Genomic DNA, 26614 nt, shown 5'->3' on the forward strand with positions numbered 1-26614 from the left:
TGTTATATTTTATTTTCCAAGTAATACTGATTAAAAATATTTACACACCTACTTTAAAGTCCACAGTTTAGCACTCTTATTTGTATGGCTTTAAAAGTTATAGCACAAGATCTTTACATTAAGGATTGGGGGAAAAGATTCATTCAAAACAAAGCCTGATATATTATATACATGTTTTTCTCTGTACTTTATTTTAAATACACTAATTTTTAAATGATGCTCATCTTGTTTTCATCTGGTGGTAAAATACTAGTGCAACTTTTCATCAAAATAAAGTTTACCACAGATATAAATGAATTTTCCCAATTGAAAATGGCCCTTCAGCTGCCATTAAATGAAATTTCTCAACCTAAGTGAAAAAGAATTGGTAGCTGTCATTATAAGAAAAAATATATAAAGTATTACAGCATCACCTACACTGCCTACAACACAAATTTTAGAAGAACGAGAGATGCTTTATAGAAGTTCAGTTGGTTTTGAAAAGGCACATGGGTGTGTGTGTTTTTAAACATTCTAGCAATTTGCCACCACCACTCTGTTTCTGTTGCAGAGCTGACGTCTATGACCATCAATCAGGGCAGACAAGAATGTTGTTCGAACTAAAGGAAGCCAGAAGCCAAAATTTAACTGCACAGTAACAATGCACTTTTCTTCATGCAGTCTTGTTTCCTATATATTCAAATTTTCTAACATGCATCAGAATACATCAACTTGTATTCTAATGATTTTACGTTTGATTTTACAACATGGCGGGGGGAAAAAAAAACTTGAGGAAGGACATGACCAGGGAAAGAGAGTAAGAACTTTTACCACAATGAAAATATACATTCGTACCCAACTATATAATAAGAATATAACCCATTTAAGTTTTCCAGAAATATACTTCTCAAAGCTTCCCATTCACTTATGGGAAAGATCCCTCCTCTGTGGCAAAGTGGGGGGAAATCAGTCTGTTTCCATAGAAACAGTTCAGCACAACAGGAAAGAGTTTAACTTTGGTCCCCATGTCTGTTAGCATAAGGACAGTCACACTGCCCATCATCAGTTCAAAAACCCAACACATAAATTTAAAAATATATGCATTTGTTATTTCATTCTAAAACTGGCATAGGTGTTCTGTTCTCATTTCCTGCCTTTTCAGCTTGGGAATCCACTGTTGATTTGGTCTCTAAATCCTCAGCATCTTCGTGTTCTTCTATAGCAGCCTCAGCAGCATCTGCTTGGGTAGGCTCTCTCTCCTCTTGGTTCATGATTTCAGGGGTCACTTGCTCCAAGTCTGCTTCTAGAAGCTCAGTTTGTACTTCCACTGGCATCTGATTTACCCGTTCAACATGCAGCTCCTCTACATGGACTTCAGTACCTTCTTCAGTCTGAATTCGCCCCACTTCTAGATAACTTACCTGGACCTGCTCTGGAAGCTCACTCACGTGTGACTCGTGCACTTGGCTGTCTTGGAGCAGATCTGGATGGACCTGTTCCACAGTCACTTGTGCTGAATCCACCTGAACCTGGAGCAGTGGTAACACATGAACCTTCCCAACTTGTTCTATAATAGTCATTGACGTCACAGGTTCAGTTTGCACACGTGTTTCTACTGAAAGAACTTCTTCAGTTACCAGGCGCTCTGAAATATTATGAGTATCACTGAGATGCCTCCTTAATTCATTTCCTTGCATAAACCACAAGTCACACAGAGTACAATGGTTGGGTTTATCTCCAGTGTGTATCACCAGGTGATCTTTGAACTGGTCCCAGCTGTTAAACACACTATTACAGACCTGAAACAACCAAATAGTTAACACTTACATTCAAAGTGAAAGAAATACAGGATGCATTTAATCTGTGTAAGGAAAAAGTTGCAGATTTTTCTGAATATGTCATAAATGTAACATCTGTAATATAGTCTAAGGGAGTTCATAAATCTTTTGTTTATTTGACCTTTTAGCTGTTGTAGCTAAAAACGTAAATCCTTTTTGGGACACGTTTTAATATTTCCTTCATTGTTTAAATGTCATAAATTCTAGGAATATAAAAGTAACACTATTATACTTTCTTATATAATATCAACATTAAGAACAATCTCACCATTTGGAATAAAAACACTAACCAAGGAAGAAGAGCCCATTACAGCTGGTCTGCCTCTTTCACCACTCCAGAATCCCAATGACTGCTCTATGGTTAAGAATAACCATAGTTTGACACTACTTGTTACTTAGGACATAATGTTAATAACATTGGTATCATCTAGGATTGGGTTAAAACAACAGTTTCCCTTATAAAAGCAAGACAATTATGTTCTTTAATCTCTTTCTGAACTGTCAGTGCCATACTTTTGGTCTAGGCTTGTTACTTGTCACTTCTAACAATTTCAAACATAGACTTCTTTGCTCAGAATAGAGTACACCACATCCACACGTACCTGACATTCATAAAGCTTCTTTCTCCCCTTTTTTGCTCCCACTCCAGTCTGGCATGCAGTCAAGTGACATTTGAGGGTACTATTTCTAGCAAATCGTTCATGACAATTTGGACATTCAAAAGGTTTTTCACCTGTTAGAATACAAAAAAATATTGACAAATCAAGAAAAACAAAATGCAAAACGTCTTTTTCTTTTTGGGTAATTCTGATAGAACTGTCTTGAATGGAGGAGCAGAACTTATAACTTGGATGTTTCCACCACATCTAAAAGACTATTCTAAGAGGTGGAAATACAAGTTTTTAATGATTCTTATAACTGTGCTCTGGCAAAGAAATAAAAATTTGGATCTAAATGTTGTTCCATGCCTTTGCATTTCTTAAAAAACTGTCTATTTTCCCTTAGATAAAAATCAAAGTGAAATTCCTTTTCAGGGACATGCAGCCCTCTCCATTCCACAGCAATTTCTGAGCACTTATTGTATTGCCAAGCCATGTGCTAGGTCATGAAGATAAATTGTCATTATTTTTAAAAGTTTCATATCATAGGCCAGGGTATCTCAGGAAGGTGGAAATACATGGACATAAACAAATGCAATATATCATAGAAAGCCTGGTACAGAGAAGAGGGCAATGAGCAATGGGCTGTAGCAGCACAGAGGAGTGATGAATTCTGCCTAAAATGGACAAACAGAAGTTCAGGAAAGAAAGTTTATTCCAGGAGGCGGCACAGAGGTGTAAAACAGTATGGCAGGTGAGGAGTAAGACGGGAGGTATCATACTGACTCCCAGATCGCTGGTTTAGAACACCAACCAGAATAAAGAACAGAGATGTTTAACGAGGTGTGGAGTAGGGTATGCTGGGAAAGATTATAAATCAGTTTTGAGTCTGGTGAGCAAAGTGGCAAAATCTGGTAGACAGAAGAACACTAAGGAAAATTAAGGAAGAAATTTCAGGAAGATGAGGTAGTAAACCGTGCTGAACCAAACACAAACGACAGGTAGGGTGACAACAGGGGATTCGGGTATGCTAGCAGGAACACTGAGTGGTATGGGGCAATCCAGAGCCACACTACAGTGGGGGGTAAGGGAGAGTGAGTGAGGCAAGTCAATGAAAACAGTCAGTACAGAAACTCTTTCAAGAAGGCTTGGAAGTAAAGAGGAGAAGTGGCTCAATGGGGACAGGTCAGAAGAGGTTCTTTCAGCCAGAAAACAATCATTACTTATTTGCTAAGGGAGAAGGAACCAGTGGAGCAGGAGAGAGTAGTAGGAATGACAGGTGAAACGTGGCTTTGGAGGAGACACTGAGATGTGGGCTTCAGAATTGGCCTTGAAAAACAGGAAAATATCTTTCTCTGTAATAAAAGAAGGAGACAATGAAGGAACCACACAGGTTTCTCCACAGCTAAGTTGGGGTGTGGACAGGGGCTCAAGTACTGCACTGAAGGTCTAGAATGGCAATTAGGAAAGGAAAGATATAAACCAGATACCAAAAGGCTTAACTTAAGGTCTGATAAGAATTTTTGCAGGAAGTTCTCAGCAGGGAGCAGAAGTAAATGACTACAATAATTCCAGGATGTAGGGTTCAAAAGCCAAGAAATGTGCTTAGAGTACAAGAAAAAGTGACTCAGGAAGTATATAATGAGGATAAGATGAAGTCAGAAACGGGGCGATAAATGAAGTTTAAGGGCTACCGAAGGACAAGAGGCTAAATGAGGTTAAATGAGGTAGAGCCCACAGCCAAAGGAAGGAAAGCAGGAGAGAAGTCAAGAAAGGATGATGCCTGGAGAGAACAGGACCAAGATTTCAGAGGTGGAGCCTCAGTGATCAGGTCCCAGACGTGACCCTCATACTCACGTGGACCCGACACAGTCAAGGAATAACTCTGAGCTGTGTTTTTTCCCTGAAAAAACAACTATAGCTTATTTTTTATATAATTTTCATAAGATGAAAAAAATTAATGAGAGAAAAGACCTAATCACCTAGAATTACTGTTGGTATAGAAACTCTTTTACAATTCCACAAATGGTGGAATATTGCTAACTAGAATGGTTTTAATAGTGTATAATTTTTCACTATAAAATGAAGCCTACAAATAAAAATTGTTGTTAACTTCTTTAAAGGGCAATTTGATAATATTTGCCAAGGTTTAAAATGCACATATCCTCTGACTTGGCAACTCTGTCAAAAATTAAGTTACTTAAACATGTACACAAAAATTATGTACAGGTATGTTTACTGCAGCACCATTTGTAATAAATGGCAAAAGACTAGCAACAACCTAAAACTGTATCATCATGAGTGATGAAGTAAATTAGGGCATGCCTGTAACTGAAATCCCATGCAGTCACAGTGAAAAAAAAAAGTACATTCATGAATGTTTCACATATTAAAAAAATTTCAAAATAAATTAAATGGTGTAACATCATACTGTATGCTGTTTGTCTTTTTCTTAGTCTAGAAACAGTAACAGATTAATTATACTTTAGATGTGTAAAAAGTACAATCTTCAAAGTGCTTTTATCAATTTCTCTTATTTGTCACAACCCTGTAAAGTAGGTGTCATTATTCTTATTTACACAGATAAGGAGAGAGCTCCAACGATAAAGAGACCAGTCAAGTTCATCAGGCTGACAAATGTCAGAAATGGAGCCTGGGAATTCCCTGGCAGTCCAGTGCTTAGGACTCCATGCTTTCATTGTGGGACCCCTGGTCAGGGAACTAAGATCCCACAAGCTGCACAGTCAGGCCAAAACAAACAAAAAAAAACCTGGAACCTGAATCTAACTCTGGTTTCCAAACCCACATTTTTTCCTACAATTCCATACTACCTCCTTGGAAAACTAGGCAACAATCATTTGAAAACATGGTTACAGGTCATCTTTAGGTTGTCTTTCACACTGGGTGTCCCACAGGTACAGCTGTCAGTATATCTTGGCCAAATATCAAAATGAATCCGCCACAGGTATACATGTGTTCCCCATCCCGAACCCTGCCGTCCCAGTGCACCAGCCCCAAGCATCCAGCATCATGCATCGAACCTGGACTGGCAAACATATTTTACATGTTTCATTGCCATTCTCCACAGAGTCCATAAGACTGTTCTATACATCAGTGTCTCTTTTGCTGTCTCATACCCCGGGAAATTGTTACCATCTTTCTAAATTCCATATATATGCTTAATAAACTGTATTTATGTTTTTCCTTCTGGCTTACTTCACTCTGTATAATAGGCTCCAGTTTCATCCACCTCATTAGAACTGATTCAAATGTATTCTTTTTAATGGCTGAGTAATACTCCATTGTGTATATGTACCACAGCTTTCTTACCCATTCATCTGCTGATGGACATCTAGGTTGCTTCCATGTCTTGGCTATTATAAACAGTGCTGCGATGAACATTGGGGTACACGTGTCTCTTTCCCTTCTGGTTTCCTCAGTGTGTATGCCCAGCAGTGGGGTTGCTGGATCATAAGGCAGTTCTATTTCCAGTTTTTTAAGGAATCTCCACACTGTTCTCCATAGTGGCTGTACTAGTTTGCATTCCCACCAACAGTGTAAGAGGGTTCCCTTTTCTCCACACCCTCTCCAGCATTTATTATTTGTAGACTTTTGGATCGCGGCCATTCTGACTGGTGTGAAATGGTACCTCATAGTGGTTTTGATTTGCATTTCTCTGATAATGAGTGATGTTGAGCATCTTTTCATGTGTTTGTTAGCCATCTGTATGTCTTTTTTGGAGAAAAATAAACTTTTGATCACTAAGCCACCCATATCAGAAAGCTGGGAGTCACCTTCTCTTTTACCCCTTACTTGCTCAGTCATGTCCAACTCTTTGTGATCCCATGAACTGCAGCCCACCAGGTTCCTCTGTCCAAGGGATTCTCCAGGCAAGAATACTGGAGAGGATTGCCATTCCCTTCTCCAGGGGATCTTCCCGACCCGGGGATTGAACCCAGTCTCCTGCATTGGCAGGCAGATTCTTTACTGTCTGAGCCACCAAGGAAGCCCCTCTTTTACCTCCACATCTCACCAATCACTAAACCCTGTTGACTCTGCCTACTTCATGTTACGCCTTCAAGCCTTTACCATATCACTGCCTTTATTCAACCCCTCATCCTTGTTTAGATTACTCAAACAACTTCCTAACTAGACCCCGTAGGCTCCACCCACTCCAATCCTGCCAGTTCTGTCTCTAAAGCATAAATTTAATCAGAAATCTCCCTGGGTTAAATTTCTTAAAAGTGACCCAGTCTTCAAGATAAAATCTAACTCATTTAGAGCATTTATCTAAGATAACTACATGATCTTAGCCTCATCTCCCATCACTTTCTCTCTCCTGTCCTTGAACCACTGGCAGATGATCCATGATGCCAAAGTGTATATCATACAGTCAGCCCCAAAACTCTTCAGCTGCATCTCCTGGCATTCCTCTAATTGGACCCAATTCTCCAGCCATAATAACCTGCTAACAAGTACTCCATATGAGTGACTTTTCTCTCCTCATGTCTGTACACTTAGCTTCTTTTGCCTGGAGGGCTCGTCTCCTGGCTAACTCCTTTTCCTTTGAGAATCATCACAGGATAAACCCTCTAGGAAGCCATCCTTGTCTTCCACCATAACAGCATAAGCAGGCATTCTCGTAATACTCTGTGCTTACCTCTATCAGCACTTAGCTGACTGTGCCTGCCTGTCTCTCTTCACAAAACTTTGAACTCCTTGAAGGCAGGTACTCTAAATCTCCATGACCTAAAGTACAGAAACCTTACTCTTTTCACCTCCTTGGCTGTCCACCAGTCCTGACATGTTTGCCTTGGAGAGATGACGGAGATGGGCAAATACTGCCTACCTATCCGCCAGGTCAAAATAGATAAGCAAATGTTTGCAAAGGTATAAACGTGTTTGGGATTGTTTGTAAATGTATTCATCTATGTAATGTGTTAACATAAGGCAGATAAAGTAAAAACAGTTAACAGTGAAGTTTCATAAAATTAAAATTTCATAATCAATAATCTAATAATAATCGCAGTGTTTATGTATATCTTTTAAAAATACAAAAATTGGCAAGGTGTAAGAATGACAATTAACTTCAAAGTTAATACTGATTTTGCTTTGATAGCATCAATATCAATAAACTAGTATTATAAAAACACTGTGCTCAGCCTACACATTAGGAAACATACGAAATGGTTTCTATAACGCTAATAAAAAAGAATTTAGACACTCAGCTTGAAATGAGTGTGGAAAAAAATAAACTTCTAATATAAAATATTTGTTCCTTACCTGTATGTTTTCGAAGATGCTCTTTAAAATGTCCAAAGTGGTCAAACTGCTTCTCACAGTACTGACATATGTGTATTTTTTTCCCAGTTCTCTGCTTCTTACTGACTCCACCTTCTTCAAGGTGGTAACAACTGAGGTGCTGTTTCCACGCGCTCTCCCGAAGATACCTTTTATTGCATATTTCACACTTGAAACTCTCAGTGGAGTGTGATTTCATGTGTTCCTTAAAATGGTAAAACAATTTAAATGAACGGTTACATTTCTCACAATGGAACAAGTCCTTCACATGTGACAGCTGAAGTTCCACAATTTCAATACCTTCTACCTGTTTGCTTGTGGGGTCAGATGCACAGCCGTCTTCATCTTTAATCTGTCCTTTTCTATCGCCTTGGCGGTACTTGCTGGTAATATCTGCCAACAATGCCAGAGCAGAATCATCAGAGGAACCTGTGCTCTGAATGTACTTTATGGACTGCTTGGCAGAAGCCACTTCCTCCAACGTTTCGATGCCTTCATCTTCCACTTCAATTGTGCCTTCAGCAATCTCCACCTCAATTTCAACAGGTTCAGATTCTGCAGATGGCAACGACTCAGTGATAACATTTGAAGTTTCTGCAATCTTTCTTTTTTTTGCTTCACTTTTCCCTGTGGTATTTTCCTCTAGTGGAGCTGAGTTTTCTTTGTTTCTGAAATACATAACACAGGGGTTTAAAAATTCTCTAAGACCAATCAATCCAACTGGGCTTTTTGGAAGAAATTGATAAGCTGATCATAAAACTTGTATGGAAAGGCAGAAAACAAGATTGCAAGACTTATACTAGCTGATATCAAGACTTATTATAAAGCTAGCAACTTAGACAATCTGACTGGCGAAGGACAGACATGGAGATTAATGGAGCAAAATAAAGTCCAGAAATAGACTACATGTGTATAGTCAATTGATTTTTGAAAAAAGGTTCCAAGATAATTTAATGGAGAAAACATATGACAGTAGTGTTGGAACAACTGCTATCTATATAGGAAGAATAAACCTTGTCCCTTACTCACTTAACATACACAAAAAAATTAAAAATGGATCATAGACTTAAATGTAAGAACTATACACTTCTAGAAGAAAACTGGATAAAAATCTTTGCAACATTGAAAGATTTCTTAAATAACATGAAGAAAGCAAAAACTCTGAGTAAAAATTGGTAAGACGGTTTTCACTTGGCAAAACTAATACAATTATGTAAAGTTTAAAAATAAAATAAAATTAATCTAAAAAAATAAAAGGGTTTCATCACCCTCCAAAAAAAAAAAAAACTTTGTCCTTTGAAATACATAGTTAACAGGAAGGCAAGCCACAAACCAGAAGAAAAATATTTGTAAACATATTTTTCAAAGGTTTTATATAGAGAATATAAAAAGAATTCTTACAATTCAATAAACTCAATCTCTTGAGACAACTGTTGGGAGATAATTCCCCATGAGTCCCTCATGTTTCTGCATATCTTGTGAAGACAGCTTTGGTTCTGGACTATTTTTCAAAGGTGTTTGCAGAAAGGCCAACAGCCTGGGAATACAGAGTGGCTCCTCTGGAGAAGACAGCTTTACTTACTGTCCATATAATAATGTCCCTACTATGGGACAAAGGTCAGGCAGGTTTGTCTGCAGCCCATTTTAAAAGACTTTGGTTTCCCAAGCTGGGGCTTCTTCACCTGTGATGAAAACCAACCACATGCAGGCCACTTTATGTCACCTCTGGGACTTGAGGAAGGGAAAAGTGGCACAAATAGAGTAATAAAGTCCTTTTTTCTGACCTACGAGTCCTGTTATCTTCTATTAGCATCCGTGAAATCGTGGCAGGATAATTTGCTGGCTTGCAAGTAGGGTAACATCTCTGATCCCTCACAGATCTTGCCAGATATTGGCAACCAAGAACAGGATGCTGAAAAAGACAAGACTTTCTGGAACAGGAAGGAGACCACACAGAGCAAATGGAATCTGAGGAAGTCTACTGGAGCTGGCATCAAACGTGTTTACCAAATTGTATGGTCAACTGGGCAATAAATGGTTCTCTACTTACTTGTCTCCTGCTCTGAGTTGAACTGTGCACCCTCAAAAGATATGATGAAGTCCTGACCCAATAACTATGAACGTGACCTTATTTAAGAATGTCTTCGCAGATGTAATCAAGTTGAGGTCATCAGAGCAGGCCCTACACTATGTCCTCCTAAGAAGAAGGACATTGGAACCAAAGAAGAAAAGGTCATATGAAAACACTGAGGGAAGATGGCAATGTGAAGATGGAGGCAGAAACTGGCGTTATGCTGTCACAAACCAAGGAACACCTGGGGCTACCAACCTATAAGAAAGGAGAAAGTCAAGTCACGGAAGGAAGGATTCTCCTCTAGAGGCTTCCAAGGGAATGTGGCCCTACCAACAGCTTGATTTAGGACTTCTAGCCTCCAGAATTGTGTTAAGACACGCAGTGTTGTGGTACTTTGTTATGGCAGCCCCAGGAAACAAAACACCTATGAATAAGGAAAGGTATACTCTTTTGAAAAAGCCATCACTGCAGAAGTCAAGTCTGAGTCAGTTCAGAGGCATAAACCACCTGGCCCCAAGTGGAAAGCAATGTGGATGGGGCTGTTGAATCAAGAGAACCCCCAAACAGACATTGATGGTGTCTACAAAGACCTTTCTGCCTGATACAGGGCTTTGAGGGGTATGAAAACACTGGAGGTTTGTCTGGCTGAGCCACTCACAGCTCAGGTGCTGCTGGAAACTAAAATGTACCTTGCTGACTGGCACAGTCACTTTCTCTCTCCACAGCACTTCCCCTTCTACCTTTTCCCTTTGCCCCCAACTTGACTTAACCTGCTTGGAGAAAGAGAATTACGGTTGAAGCCAAAGTTTCCTTGCTCTCAAGGGCAAACAGTGAAGACATTATATACATCCAAGCATGCTGAGGAAAACTCAAGGATGGTAAAGACACAAATTGCCACAGCTCTGTTATATTCCACAGATGTCCAACTCACCATCCCATCTCTCATCCTCAGAGAGAGGAGGTGCTTGCATTCAAATGTTGGGGTTTGGGCAAGGTCACAGAAGGAAAGGGAGGCTGTCCTTTGGGTGGGGCTGATGCTACAGAAAAGCTCGAATAAACATTGTGGCCAACACAATATATACTGTCATTGCTTTGACATCTGAATGCACAGCAGGGATTGGTATGGCATAGGCATTTACTACTTTCCCATAAGTACCAGAGATGGACCATCTCAATCGAGAAGAGCCACATGCAGAGAAGAGATAATGGAAGGAACTCCCCTAACATTAGCCACCAGTAGCTGGGTCAGGATTTAGCATGAGTGTCTCTATCTCTTGATGTATATATTGCTGATATCCTATTGACTGGCAAGCCCGAAGTCTCAGTCTGAAAAGCCCTGACTATAGTGTCATGACACTTCTACCAGCAGAGACTGCTAATAAGTGATTAAGTGAAACTCGCTCAGTTGTGTCCAACTCTTTGTGACCCTAAGGACTGCAGACCACCAGGCTCCTCTGTCCATAGGATTCTCCATTGAAGAATACTGGAGTGGCTTGCCACTTCCTTCTCCAGGGGATCTTCCCGACCCAGGGATTAAACCTGGGTCTCCTGCATTGCAGGCAGACTCTTTACCATCCGAGCCACCACGGAAGTCCAGAGACTGCTGATAAATCCCAAGAAAATTCAGAGGACTGCTCACCAAGTAAAATTTCTTGGGACTAGATAGGCAGATTCACAACATGCAATTCCCTCCAGCAGTTAAAAACAACAACAGCAGCTTCTCCACCTCCTCCCTCTTCCCCCAGACATGACGCCCAGTACCTCACTGGATTTTTAGGTACTAAGGAAACCATGTGCCTCACCTGGGCACTCTATCAGTACTTTTTTCTGTACATCAGTCAATCTGCAACGCAGCACCTTTTAAGTGGGCCTCCAACCAATAGGCTGCACTGGAAGTTTCCATCTAACTGTGGCACATTCCCTACCTTCAGGGACCCCCTAGTCTAATGACCTCTCTGAGCTCTAAGTCTCTGAGACTGACACTTTTTGCAGATTACAGCTTCTGCTAATGGCAGGCTGTCTCCCCAAAGACAGCCCTTGGATTTTGGACTTGCCAATTCCTTGACATGGCTATGAGGTGCATTCACTCTGACAAGAAAGGGTTAGGTGCTATTTGATTCTTGTTAAAAGTGATGCCTGATCCATGGCAGCTTTGAGGCTCTGCAGCCTGATATTGCCATTTGGGAGTGTTAACTAAAACTTAATGACTATCAAGGTAAAAGGTGCCCAACAAGTCTCACTGGTCACAAAGAAGTAGTTACATTCAAGAAAGCAGTTGAACTCTTGGCTTTACATGAAAAAGTGGTAGCACCCCTGCTGCCCAAAGAAAGCCACTACATCAATGGGGTTTTTCATTCACTGGTGGCCTAGCTAAGCTGAAGGCTGATGGTATTCACTGGGCTGCCAGATGCTCAGTCTCAGCACCAACTCTGCAAAACCAAAAGTGGACACAGTTGCTCTGCTCAGAAGGCAGAACTCAAGGCTATATTCGTCATTCTGGACGACACTCTCCACAATTAACCTTGAAATATTTTTACTGACTCCTGGATTATTGCAAATGGCCAAGCTGCCTGGGAGACCTGGAAATCTTGGCAGATTAAAGACACCCATCTTAAGGGTCAAAACTATGGAGACAAAGAGCTGTTGATCCAAGCATCTGAGTAAGTAGTTTAGATACTCATGGTAAAGGCCTGTTCTCTAATGATACCAACTGGAATCAAGTTGCTTATCAACCTACACTGCCCAGACTTCCATCACCGTTGCCTAGGTCCCACATTATTATGAACATGGTGACACATCCACCATCAGAGACTGAGCAGAAAGTCAAGGACCCTATGCTTCTGATGGAGACGTTACTACAGCATGTCAGACTTGTGACACTGGCCAAAAGTTGGCCTGTCTTACGGTGAATGAGGCCAAATCATACAGGGCATTGTCTCCAACTGTTCCTGGCAGACTGACTACACTAGACCTTTTGACCCATCTCAGGGCTATATGCCTCTCAACTATTGACACTTTTTCAAGGTATGCTGTTGCTGTTCAGGTCTGAGCAGCTGGTTCTGGTCACACCATAGGGCATTTGAAACTAAGCTGTGTCATATGTTTAGCTTTCTGGACCATGTGCAGTCTGATACTGATGCACCAAATGCTATTCAATCAGCTGTTAGTCAAGGTATTGTTAAACCTTTCAAGCTTTCTACCATCCAGATACTGGTGTTGTAGAGAACTGCAGGAATTTTCTCAAACAATGACTCAAAAAACTTTCTGACTCTACTTCCCTCACTTCCGCCTCGTCCAAAAATCCAGTAAGGCAGTTTAGTCATCAAATCCCACTATCCCCAGAACCATCTGTTTTTGGCTGCCTCCTGGGTAAACGATCAAGGCAAATGGAGTGGGAAGTTATATAAACCTCAGTGGAAATTCAGGGTCTGCTGTTATCATTCTCAGACATGATCTTCTTCCTTCTGCCTACTGGCAACCTGGGGTCAGCCTGGTCAAAAGTGGGCCTAGCAGATTTAAACTTAGTTCCAGTTCAGCTATCTGGATTCTCTTATGGAATGGACATCATCTTAGATCCTAAGCATAATGACTACTTGGTTGAATATACTGCTTGCCAAGTGTTCTTAGATTGGTCCTCATGACCCAAAGTGGAAGACATAATAGGTATCTTAAGTTTTATAAAATGTCCTTGCCCCTGACCATTCCAGATGACAGGTCTGGGTAACAGAAGGAGAGAACTGGAAATGGGGTTAAGTTACAGCTACTAGAAAGGCACACACTGGTTTTGTGGGGGTAGAAGGAGAACCACACCACCCTGGAACCTGGAGAGAAAACCTCGTAGACTCCAAGAGGTACAGGGGAGGAAGGGACATTAGAGATCTCTGTCCTTCAGGACTGCTCTGAGTCTTCCTCAGGTAGGAAAAGGCTCTCGTTCAGGTCTCCTCAAGTGCTGCAACTTGCAACTCCTTAATCTGTCGTCTCACGCCAAGGACTCTGACAACTCAATCACCACCTCAACTTTACCAGGAAGGATTTTGCAAAGAGCAGGGGATGGCCAAGACTTGTATGTCTCATGCAAAAACCCCAGATGTTTGCCCACTACCATTACCAAAGCTGAGGCTCAGTTCATGAGGCACCTGACTGCCACTCAGCTGGCATCCAGGTGCTCATGATAAACAGAACGGATTAAACTGGCTGCCCTTAGACATTCTCTCCAAAAACAAAGCCTAGACACAATCATTGAAGCTGAGCTGGGAAAAGGAGAGGCCATGCTCGTGACAACATCAACCTGTGAGCCAAGTGAAGAGGGTCATCCCACTTTGGGAGCACAAACAAATTGTAAACAACACTTTATTCCAAAAGCACCTATGTGTTCCAAGGACCGTATTTCTTGTATGAAGTCAGGTACTAACTTCCTTCCCTCCCTATAAATGCCTTGCAACTCTCGGTGGGAAGAAGACACCGTCCAATGTTTAGGGAAACACCACTGGCTTTTCAATTTAGTTCTCAGATGACCATATATCTCTCCAAAATGAGGCTACTCAAATAAAAAGGTGGTACAAAATTTGTGCCTGACTCAACACAATGTGATCAATGATACCACTTGGGCTCTGGAAGGTATTCATTTTGGCCTCAAATCACTAGCCAAGGTTATTACGGAGGCTACACTTGCCCTAGATGTCCTCCCTGTGGACCAATAATGAGACTGTGCAATTGCTAAAACATCTTGCTATACTCAGATTAATGCTTACAGCTAAGTGGAAAAGCCAATACAGAAACTAAAGGAGAAAGCTACCTGGCTTTCTAGGGATTTACTCAGTTGGCTTAGTGCAGGACCTTAGAGGAGTGGGTGCACAGTTAAGCTTAGCACTGCAGGGTGGCCATATCCTGCTACTTGGAGTTCTGCTGAAACAGCTGTCTTAATTAAATCCAGTGTAAGAAAAACTGAATGGATTTGGTCCAAGTCCCTATTGGTCAGATTAATCCAAGTGGTTATGGAGTAGCGTACTCATGAGAAAATTCACCAGAAGCTGAGCGCAGAAAAACCATACTGTGGAAGAAAATTCTCCATGGATCCCTCAGATTTCTGCATATCTTATACACAAACATACGGCCAGTCTTGTTCTGTCTTCCGAGTTGTCTATATAGCAAATTACCTTACAAAATAGACCCTTTCTACCTCCAGAATGGAGGACAATTATTTATTGTCCAGAATAATAAAGATAATGGCCCCTCTGGGGAAAAACCTGGGCAGGTTTGCTTGCAACTCGTTATAAAAGATCTGGTTTCCTAAAGCCCAGAGTTTCTCAAGTGTGATGTAAACCACCGAGAGCACAGTACACACCAAGGTGATTGCATTATTCCACATGGGACTCGGGGTATGGAGGCAAGAAAAATTGATATGAACATGAACTTCAGGCTGTTCTGTATGCTGTGAAAGAAATAAAGTCCTTTCTGACTCATGAGTTTCATGTCTTCTGCCAGCATCCATAAAACTGTGGCATGCCAACTTATTAGCTTGCAAATAGGGTAAAATCTCACACCTGTCACAGTTCTTGACAATATCCCTACTTTAAAAATGGGCAAAAGATACCCCAAAGAAGATAAACAGATGGCAAAAGAGCACATGAAAAAAGGCTCAACATCATTAGTCATTAGGGAAATGCAAATTAAAACCACTATATACTTACCAACTTGGCTAAAATAAAAGTCTGATCATATCAAGTATTAGGAAGGCTGTGGAGCAGTTGGAACTCTTATACACTACAAGCTGGAATGTAAAATGGCTCATCACTTTGGAAAACAGTTTGGCAGTTTCTTAAAAAAAAAAAAACAACTAAACACATCCACCATACAACCCAGCTATTCCACTTCTAGGTATTTACTTAGAGAAATGAAACCATATATACAAAGACCTACAAATATTCATAGCCATTTCATTTGTAATAGCCAAAAAATGAAAATAAAACCTAAATGTCTATCAACAGATGGTGTATGTTAGTCGCTTAGTTATGTCTGACTCTTTGCAACCCCATGGACTGTAGCTGGCCAGGCTCCTATGTCCATGGAATTCTCCAGGCAAGAATACTGGTTGGAGGCTGCCATTCCCTTCTCCGGGGGATCTTCCCAACCTAGGGATCAAACCCAGGTCTCCTGCACTGCAGGAAGATTTTTACCATGTGAGCTACCAGGAAAGCCCAGATGGTATATTCATACAATGGAGTAACAGTCAGCAATAAAAAGGAACCCACAACAACATGGACAAACCTCTAAAGCATGAGGCTAAGTGAAAAAAGTCAAGCATGAAAGACTACACAATATAGGAAGCCATTTATATGACATTCTAAATAAGATAAAGCCACAGTGATAAAAATCAAGATCATTGGTTGCCTGGGGCTGGGGATCAGGGCTGATTGCAAAGTCACAAGAAAACATAGGGAGATGGGAATGTTTGTGGTGGTGTACAATTAACAAACTTCAAACTTTACATTAAAACGAGTGAACCGTATTATGTGAATTATATTTCAAACGGCTGAGAAAGAAAACATCTATAAGGCAACTGCTGTTTCCTAACAAGTAACAGGAACCTTCTCATATAGTTTTAAATAAAAATAATGATGCAATTTCAGCAAAATAAGGTCTGAGATTCTTTTCCAGTGCCATTCAAAAAGTTTACCACTGTATGTCAAAAATACATGCATACTGCAAATGCTAGAAGAGCATTTATTCACTTTCTCTATCTGCAATAAGATATACAATAAGCAATAGTTATAAAATAAGCTTCTCAACAGACAGTTGCCTTCACCGGTTGACTTAAATACAACTAAATTATGCAATATTTATTCCTAAATTGTATAATATTGACATACATATAACCTATGAAAAACAGCCAATATGTAATACTGCTATCTTCCTGAAGAACTCTTCAGACTGTACTGCATGTGTAACTGGTTCATCAACAATTTAACATGCCAACATATTTATCTTGGCAAGCGCTGATGGCTGTAATTACTGTAAGGACCTCAGTCTTATAATCTTCTAAAAGTTTCTAAATGGCTGTACCCAGCTATTCTTATCCTTTGACTAGACACATAAACTCAGTTAAATGCCTCCCAAATCCAACCTTGTCCATTGTCAGAGAATATGTTCCAATGTTCTGCTACTCAGGACTTTCCCTATAGTGAGATGCTACTCACTACCCCAAGCAACAAAGGGACCACACAGAACATATTTTCAGAGAGTTCTCAAACAGGATTTAACCAGAAATCTGATGCTGCCGAATCTACCTCCACTTTAACACAGTATGATCTAATCAGGTACATATCCACAACACACCTAATTTATTTTTGCCATCCAGATCTTAGCTCTCTCAGCAGAAGAATGCTGGCCTGGTTTTAATCATTCATAAATGCTTACTGTGCCAGATGCTAGGTACCAGAGAACATATACACACCAAGCTCCTATCAGAAAAGTCTAATCTTGAACTCTGTCACCAAACTAATTAAAAGCTTATTAGGGAAAAAATTATTTTTGGATAATTACAGTTCAATTATTTCTAAATTCTAAATTACATCTAACTGAACCACATCAGGGAGTCAGACTAAATCATTTTGTCCCATGTGAAACTGATTTTTACCAAATTTCACCTTCATATTTTACCAATGACCTGTATCGAGGGTCCTATGAAACAGAGCCAGGAGCTACCACCAATAGTAATTCACATTTAGAGTACTACATGCCAGACTCCAGGCTAAGCACTTTACATTCACTCATTCAGCCCTCACAAATAATCCTATGTAGAAATGTCCTTTATTATCCCCATTTGACAGATGAGGAAACTGCGCAGCTGACAGGAGGTGGAGTAATCTCATTAAGGACACACTGTGGCAGAGCTGGCACATTTTCGAGGCAGCCTGTCTCCAGAGCTCTTGTTCTTACTCATTCATTACAGTGCCACTATTCATTATGTAAGATGTTGAAGTATTTATTCATGATACCACTTAATGTCTTCCTAATAATTTCCTATGAGAAATTGTGTTTTAATACCACGAATGGTTCCTAAGCAATTGATTTGTTCTCATCCTATAACCATAAATAATGTAACTGAGATTCAGTCATGTCCAACTCTTTGTGACCCCATGGACTATCAAGTCCATGGAATTCTTCAGGCCAGAATACTGGAAGTGAGTAGCCATTCCCTTCTCCAAGGGAATCTTCCCAACTCAGGGATTGAACCCAGGTCTTCCACATTGCAGGCAGATTCTTTACTAGCTGAGCCACCAAGGAAGGCCTCTTTTATACTAGATGCTTCAGAACTCAGAGCTACATTTAGCCTATCTGGCAAGTACAGACTCAAATGGCATGTATTTTTGCCACCATATTTCTAACTTCACTGATTAACACCTCACCTGGCCTATTTCTTGTATCTTCACCAACTTTCTCACTTATTTTTAAACAATACCATGTTAATCTTTGTAAGCCAAGCATTTTTTAGAATAAATCTTGGTACAAATAATTAACAACTTGCCTCCATAGAACAGTGTATAGAAACCCAGAGAACTCCTTAAAAATTGCCTAGCCCTCCTTATTTTACTGGGGCTTCCCAGGTGGTGCAATGGTAAAGAATCTGCCTGCCAATGCAGGAGATGCAAGAGACATGAGTTCAATTCCTGGGTCAGGAAGATCCCTTGGTGGAAGAAATGGCAACCCACTCCATATTCTTGCCTGAAAAATTCCATGGACAAAGAAGCCTGGTGGGCTATAGTCCATGGGGTCACAGTCAAACACGACTGAGCGTGAGCATGCCTTATTTAATTAGAAATAAAAGATGCTGCCTTTGTTAATATTAGGACAGTTTTTACTGTAAGGACAAGAAATCAAGTGTGAGGGAAAGAACAATCAGTAACCAGTAAAACTTTAAGTGTGCTAAATCGCTTTAGTCATATAAGACTCTTTGCAACCCTATGGACTGTAGCCTGCCAGGCTTCTCTGTTCATAGTATTCCTCAGGCAAGAATACTGGAGTGGGTTGCATTTCCTTCTCCAAGAACTTTACAGATCCTTAAATATATTCCTGATTTCAAACTGTCAGTTCTTTATGACATGACACATATGATAAATTCTTGACTAAGAGTCAGGGTGAACATGACTGAAAGTAACTATCTGCGCCTCATTAAGGAAATAATTACCTGACTTCAAGGGCTTTGATAGCTTCTAGCATCTGTAGAAATTCTGCTGCTTTCCATACATCATTGGCTTCTTCTTCTCCTTGTATCATTAACTTTGCTGTATATGTGAACTCAATCAAATGACGAAAGGCCATTTTACTAACACCTGTAAAAAGGATGTGCATTAACATGTATTCACATTGATTCAAATCTTATAGCATTTAGTAATGGGAATAAAAAGAAGCTCAGTGTTTGAAAACTGATTAGCATTTGTCATTTTAGAAGACAACTTCTGGGTAGAATTCTCATTTACAGCATAATATCATAGCCAAATTCAACACTAACTAGCAAACTACTTTAAGACCTTTCCCAAAGATTTCCTAAGGCTCTTACAGAACAGTAAAATCTATCACTTAAATACACAAATGGGCTATTACATCAGAAGTTCCCCTCTTGCCAGCGAGCTCTGTGTCAACTCAGCTCCAAAATCATCAATAGCTTTCCACAGCTTAGCAAATAAAGTTCAATACCATTCTGCCTTTATTTCAAGGTCCTTTACATTATTTTTCTACTTACCACTATTTTTCCCTTCCAAATTTTAAAATGTTATCAAACCGACATTATATATTTATTCTCAAACAAACCCTTCGCTTTCTAAGCACTTCCTTGCCTTTAACACCCTCCTTTCCTGAATGCTTAACCACTTTATTTCTGGATAAATTCTATGACCCTTGAGGGCCCAATTTTAATGCCACGTCTTTAATGAACCTTCTTTAATACTTCCCTCAGGGTCAACTCCAAACCTAGTCTGATAGTTAAAATTCATAGACAACTCTTGACTGCAAGTTACTTGAGGAGAATGTCTGTCTAAACTCACCTCACAGTATCTAACACAAAGCTTCCTAAAATGAAAGCACACAAATTTGGTATAAATAAAGGCTAAAGCCATTTTTAGAATTAAGCTTCCATAATTCCTAGCTTTCTTTACAAGTTCTATGTTTAGATTTTGGCCCAAAATGATACTATACTTCCCTGAGCTCTTCAATGCTATGTAGTATTGTTTCAGTCTGCTAATGCGAGATATGAAAAGCTAGTGACAGGAACAAAGAGAAAACTTTTTACAGGCTTTTTTATGCTAAGAAATGCCTAAGACCAAACTGCACACAATATGCACAATTACAAAACAAGAATGTCCTCTGGCAGTCCAATGGTTAAGACTCCCAAGATTTTACTGTCAAGGGCATGTGTTGTTAGATCCCTGGTCTAGGAACTATGATCCCAAAAGCCACGTGGCGCAGCCAAAAAAATATACAAATATTTTTATGTTCTTTCAATGCAGTTTATACACCTGAATGTAGCCTTCCAGACAACAGTAAGAAAGCTGGTAGAATATCCACCATCCTCTATCTGTGTAAGGAAAAATACCACTCAGGAAGTCAGAACTTTCAAGTTTTAGTCTAGGCTCTTCATGACTTGTGCAATGTGGGAGGTCAGAACTTCTGAGTCTCAGAAAACTCATCTTCAAATTGCCTGACAACAATAGGAGTACTAAAAAGCACTACCGAATACAATGTAACTTCACCAAGTTACATGCTACCAAATAAGCAACTAAAAATAAACTGGATTCACTGAAGATTAATTTTACTTGGGTCTCCTAGTCTTTTTTTCTTTTTAAATATTTAATTGTGGCACACAGGATCTTCAATCTTCATTATGAACGCAAGCTCTTAATTGCAGTATGTGGGATCTAGTTCCCAAACCAGAGGTTGAACCTGGGCTCCCTGCATTGGGAGCACAGAATGTTAGGGACTAGACCACCCAGTAAGTCCCTCTCTCCTGGTTGTCTTTTGACCATGTTATTCAAGAGTAGCCTGAGGAACAGACAACTAGATTTTGCTTCCTTTTTTTTTTAAGATGTTTTGATCAAATATTTAAAAGTGAATCAAAAATTTTTCCTATAAACGACATGTATTATTTTTCCTGAAGTGGAATGAAATTTTGGTTTTTAATTAAACACACATACTATATACATATATATACACTATATATATATCAGGCAGGCCTCTAAATACTTTACAAATTATCAACTGACTTAATCTTCGTAACAACCCTATGAAGTACTATTATAATCCCCATTTTAAAGAAATTGAGGCACAGAAAAGCTAAGTAACTTGCCAAAGTCACATAGCTATTAAGTGATAAAACTAGAATCAAACCCAGATTGTCTGGCTCCGAAGTCCATGATAAAGATTTTTGAACAGGATGATGCTAAGGAATATTCCTGCTTGGAAGAGTCTGAATATCCATGGTCTCACTCACTACGGGATTGCAATCTCTTACTCATACTTACGAAGTCCCCCATATCTCTTAAAACCAAAAGTTTCCAATAAATATGGCAGCAAAATTTGATCTGAACATGAGGCCATTTATAATCTTTATCCAACTTACAGTAAATTTTAATAAGCTATGTTGCTTATTAATAATACATTGGATTATTATTATTTGGTTATAGGATATTGCCCCAGGCCCCACTGGGAGTATTGCGGAATACACATAGTGAATTACCTTAGGAAATTCTAAGTTAGTAATTTCAAGAAACATTTGACCTTCAAGGATTTGTGGATTTAGCTCCCAATCTTGGTTAATCAGAGTCACCTGTGACTTAAGCATGGGTTCCTCATCTCCAGAATCACAACTGGGGTAGTGAACTGTTTTTTATAAGCACCAAGGTGCTTCTTACGTGGCCAGTCCAACACTGGTCCTAGGAATAAACCACAAACCTGACTATTTAGTTAACAGGAACCAAACTTACAACACCTTTGTAACACCTGCCCAGATAAGTGAAGGGTTGGTAGGTAATGCACAGCCCTGCAAAAATATTTTATACTCTATCAGGACTAGTAGGCTAACTTTCAAATTTCAGCCCATTTTTTTCAATTCCTTACTCTTTTCATAATATAAGTGCAGGACAAGACAATTTTTTAAGCACGGTATCTAAGAAAAATGTTAATACAAACACCTTCAGTCCAATTCAGTCGCTCAGTCGTGTCCGACTCTTTTCAACCCCATGAATCGTAGTATGCCAGGCCTCCCTGTCCATCACCAACTCCCGGAGTTTACTCAGACTCACGTCCATCGAGTCAGTGATGCCATCCAGCCATCTCATCCTCTGTCATCCCCTTCTCCTCCTGCCCCCAATCCCTCCCAGCATCAGAGTCTTTTCCAATGAGTCAACTCTTCACATGAGGTGGCCAAAGTACTGGAGTTTCAGCTTCCTTAACCTGGGTCATTTTTCCCATTCACAAAGAGGCAAAGGATTGAGGGGTGGAGGGCATTCCCCAACTAGTGGAAAACTCCCACTCAAATAGGATGAATGAACATGTCCTTGGGTGTTTCATTCTTGATATTAGGAGCTAAAATTTCAGACAGAGTTGCTGTTTGAGAGAAACTAGGTACTTATGGATCTGTGGTTTCAGGGCAAGTAAAGAATGGATTTGGAAAATTGGAAGCTCGGTTTAGGAGAAGGCTGTTGTGTTCCAAACAAGGAAATCAATGTATGTTGAAGATGTAATATGGTGTGAATCTAAGTCACAAAGCTTAGCTGGGATGCTTCTCAGTTGAAAAAACAATTTTAAGTCAAAGGTGAACCTGTAGTTCTAATCAAAGATAACTCACTTCACCAAAGACAGAAAAAGCAGAGAGAGAGCTGGCCCAGTTTGCACCTATGACAGTTTATACTCATAGAACAGATTCCAATTTAAATTCCCTTTATATATGCTTGCTTTTACAAAACCCTAAGGCAGTGGTTCTCCACACTGGCTGCATACTGGACTTATCCTATGGCAACACTGCCCTAACTTTGCTGTTCAAAGGAATCATCTGAGGATTCTGTTCTGATTCAGTAGGACTAGGGTAGAGCCTGAGAGTTTACAGCTCTCACAAGCTCCCAGGCGATGCCATGCATCCTCAGACCACACTCTGAATGACAAAGACCTAGAGAACTTTGAAAGACAGATGCTTAGACTTCACCCCTCAAAGAGTGAACTGATCTGGAGAAAAACTCTGGCTATTAGTACTTGCAAAAGCTCCTCTGGTGTTTCTAATGTGGTGCTAAATATGAGAACTATCACTATTTTACAGATAGGAGTTCCAGTTTTAGCTACGATGAAGAAAGTATACTCCATCCTATCTTGTCCATCGATACAACTAAAGACCCTGGACAGAACATCTAACGCTAATATAAAAGGACTTTGAAGAAAAAATAGAAGCAAAGAGCCTGGGGAGAGAAAAAGAACTCAAAGAAGAGTAGTGAGTTTCCTGTTTTATATTTTTCCTCCTCTATAGCACAGCCTGAGGACAGTAAAACTCCCATAACTGGGTAGTAGGTGCAGACAGACTAGAGAACCAGGAAAGGAGATGGAGCATGTGTGGCAGTGGGGAAAATAACTGGTTTTTAGTCCTCTCTCAGCTCTTCCCCAGTTAGAATGCTGTGTAACTGTGGCTAGCTGCCACCAAGCAGGCACCTAAACTCTATGACAAAGTTCCTCTGGCTGAGAACTAGGAAAGAGACAATCATCTGAAGAGATGGAGAGAATTCTTGTTATTTTCCTCTCTCACCATTTTACCCAGGAAATGGATCCTATCACAGAAAATGTAGGAGACCACAGAGAGGCTAAATTCCCAGTTTTCCAGCCAGAGGACCAGGAAAGAGAGCTCTGGGGAGCTAAAGTACAGAGAAAATCAGGAGGGGGAGCTGGTGAAAAGTCCTTTAAGCCTGTGTATGCAGTCTTGAGCATACTGCCTAGCTACAATAATGGGAGGCAGCACAGCAAAGGCTCTGAGAATTAGACTGTGTGTGGACTACCACCCAGGTCGGCACACCTGGGGCCTGAACAGAACAAAGGTGTTAAGAACTAAATTGGAATTGGATCCACAGCTCACACAAGGCAGTTTGAATCTAATCAGGTTGACTGCCAAAACAAAATAAACCACAATCAAATCAGTAACGCTAACAAAAACCAAAGCATTTTCCAGAGATTCTAAGCGATCGCAGAGTGTTAAAATGTAATATTCAAAATGCCCATGACACCATCCAAATTTACTTGACATATTTTGCAAATTAAAAGAGAAAAAAAGGAAGATGTTCAGTGTTACACAACTAACAAACAGTAACACTAAGACTACAACCCAGGTTTTCTAAGTGCATGCCCATGGCTTTCTCTACAGCCAGGTGACCTAGCCAGATAGTAGTAAAGCAATTTCAAAGTTAAAGGCTTAAGAAGACACTGAGCCAAATTGATTCTTCAAACCTGGATCTGATAAATAAAAACAAAGAATGTTTTTATATGTTTCCTTCTTACTTTCTATAGTTTAAATACTGAAGATTGTGTGCCCTATACTATAATGGATCCTGACCCAAAGATCAAACCCAGGTCTCCCGCATTGCAGGCAGACTCTTTATCGTCTGAAGCATCAGAGAAATAACTATAATGGACATAGTACGTCAGAAATATAAGAAATAATTCCAAAGTGATTACTCTTGAGAACAAAAGACCCTACTTCTTCAGGTAGGTCAGTATTCCACGCTGCACCAGCAATACCTATTCTAGCCCTAGCCACTTACTTTTTGACTTAGGATTCTGCCCAGAAGTTGCCTCCTCTGTGAAATTCTTCCTCTCTCTAAGCTACTAAATCACTCATCCTTCTTCTTCCCTTCTTATACCATTCTGCAATAAAATTCCCTGCAACATTTTTTTTTTTTGCACTCTTATACCTGTTGCCTACCCATGATTAAATTTGGAAATTCTCTTAAGGGCTATCTTATTAATCAATTTCTCATTTCCTGGATCTGGCACGGTATTAACAGGTATTAAATTTGATAAATAGCCCCAATTTAGTAAACTTTGGCAATGCACCAAACACTACACCAGGCACTCTGCACATGTTAATTCAATTAATCATTAGTACAAGCCTACTAACAATCACACTTCTCAGATGAAGCAGCAACTATGCAACTGAGGTAAAGTAACCTGCCTGGGGTCTCATACCTCAGGTGAATACCTGGATGCAACTTTGCCTTGTAATAGAAACAAATACCATATAGGATCCTGGAGTCTAACTTTAGTATGTTTTGAGGATTTCTGTTATGCCTGTGCTCTCTCCATCACAGATATCAAAAGATAATCTATCTATGGATACCAGTTAGAACGCTAGATAAGCTGGCATTATCAAAGTAAGAGGATCTTTTAACTCTTCTTTACTCCCCTAGGCACCAAATTTTTCCAAGGGAATACTGTTTCTAGGCAACCCATTCATAACAGAACATATACATAGTGAAAGAGATATAAAACCAAAACTCAAGAACCCCATATTTATGTAAGAAAGCTGATTTATTTCCTATAATTTTGGATTGGGGGTAGAGAGCTAGGTATTATAATAGCAGAAAACAAAAGCATGGGAACAGCATAAACTGAATCCCTTGCTAAGTAGGAAACCTTAGGTAAGTAATCTTTTAGAGCCTGTTCCCTGATATGTAAATTGGAAATAAAACAACTTACTTCAAAGGATAGCTGTGAAACTCAGAAAACACACATAAACAACACAGCGTAACACCTAGCACTTGGCGGACTATTATTTTAAAAAAAACCCGGTATAACAATTTCTATTTTAGGACATTATGTAGTGGATGACCCCTTCCATTCTAGACCTTCTATAACCACTTGAACTTCTTTTAAATGTCACTTCATCTTTCCTAGCTTTTTCCATATTATAGCAGCCCATTTTACACTGTGCATGTCACGCTAATACAGAGACCCGCAGCATCTTGATTAGTCTAAAACATAAGGCCACTAAATAAGATGGAAATTCACTTTTAATACATTTTCAAAAGATAGTGACCACTGGTTTTAGCAATGAAAAAGACTCGTTTAAGAGACCAACAAATACCATTTAACCTAAGTTTTTCCTGGAAGATCATCTTACCAAGCACGTTACTAAAAGTAAGAATTCTCAGGTGTCAAAAGAACAATTTACCCAGTCACCTAACAGGAACCATTCGTACCTGTTTCCCATGGTATTTTACTAAATTACTGTCTAAAAAACTTCATCAAATTATAATGTTTGCTAAATAATGTATTTAAAACAAGCATTTACCTTCTATCTCCACCAAAGGTTCCTGAGTAAACTCTTGAAAGAATTTATAGAAGAACTTGCTGCAAGCAGCCAAAACAGCCTTGTGGGCCTTAAAATGGTGTCCTAGAGAAAAAAACAAAATCATCATATTCACAAAAATCAAGTATAATAAAACAAGTTAAAAAATTAAACTACAATCTTTCTTAATATAATTTTAAAAACTATATTCTGGGCAGCTATCTTGACAAATTTGAATCTCAATTAGACATGAAGCCAAATTTTTACTTCAGAAGCCTTACTTATTAAGTCAGTTTTATAAAGGACATCTAACATTTCAGGAGGTACCACTTTAAGTCAAAAGCATATCCTATTCAGTTGAAACTGCTAAATAGAAACATAACTCAAAAGGTTATATATCACTGTAAAAGAGAAGAAAAAGGCACAGAATAAGCACCAAGCTGGGTGTGTTTGCTATGAAAAACACTTTAGGATGCCTAATATTAGGAAACTCAACTTATAGCAGACC

General features: G+C 39.6%; 1 protein-coding gene across 10 annotated transcripts in view; it reads right to left on the bottom strand.

Moving 5' to 3' along the window:
- The window catches only part of ZNF131 (zinc finger protein 131), a 28455-nt gene continuing 1841 nt past the window's right edge, over positions 1–26614 (bottom strand). For 5 of the 10 annotated variants that reach the window (XM_061393596.1, XM_061393597.1, XM_061393600.1 and 2 more), the window contains exons 3-7: positions 26110–26211; positions 18979–19123; positions 7700–8385; positions 2420–2550; positions 1–1778 (exon numbers count right to left, since the gene is read on the bottom strand). In XM_061393596.1, coding sequence (XP_061249580.1) covers positions 1092–1778; positions 2420–2550; positions 7700–8385; positions 18979–19123; positions 26110–26211 — 1751 coding nt within the window. In that variant the 3' untranslated portion in view covers positions 1–1091. Of the gene's footprint in view, positions 1779–2419; positions 2551–7699; positions 8386–9501; positions 9630–18978; positions 19124–26109; positions 26212–26614 lie in introns of those variants that run through there. The other 5 variants (XM_061393602.1, XM_061393603.1, XM_061393604.1 and 2 more) reach the window with 3 other exon arrangements.

This window comes from Bos javanicus, chromosome 20 (genome assembly GCF_032452875.1).
Source record: "Bos javanicus breed banteng chromosome 20, ARS-OSU_banteng_1.0, whole genome shotgun sequence".
Classification (NCBI taxonomy): Eukaryota; Metazoa; Chordata; class Mammalia; order Artiodactyla; family Bovidae; genus Bos; species Bos javanicus.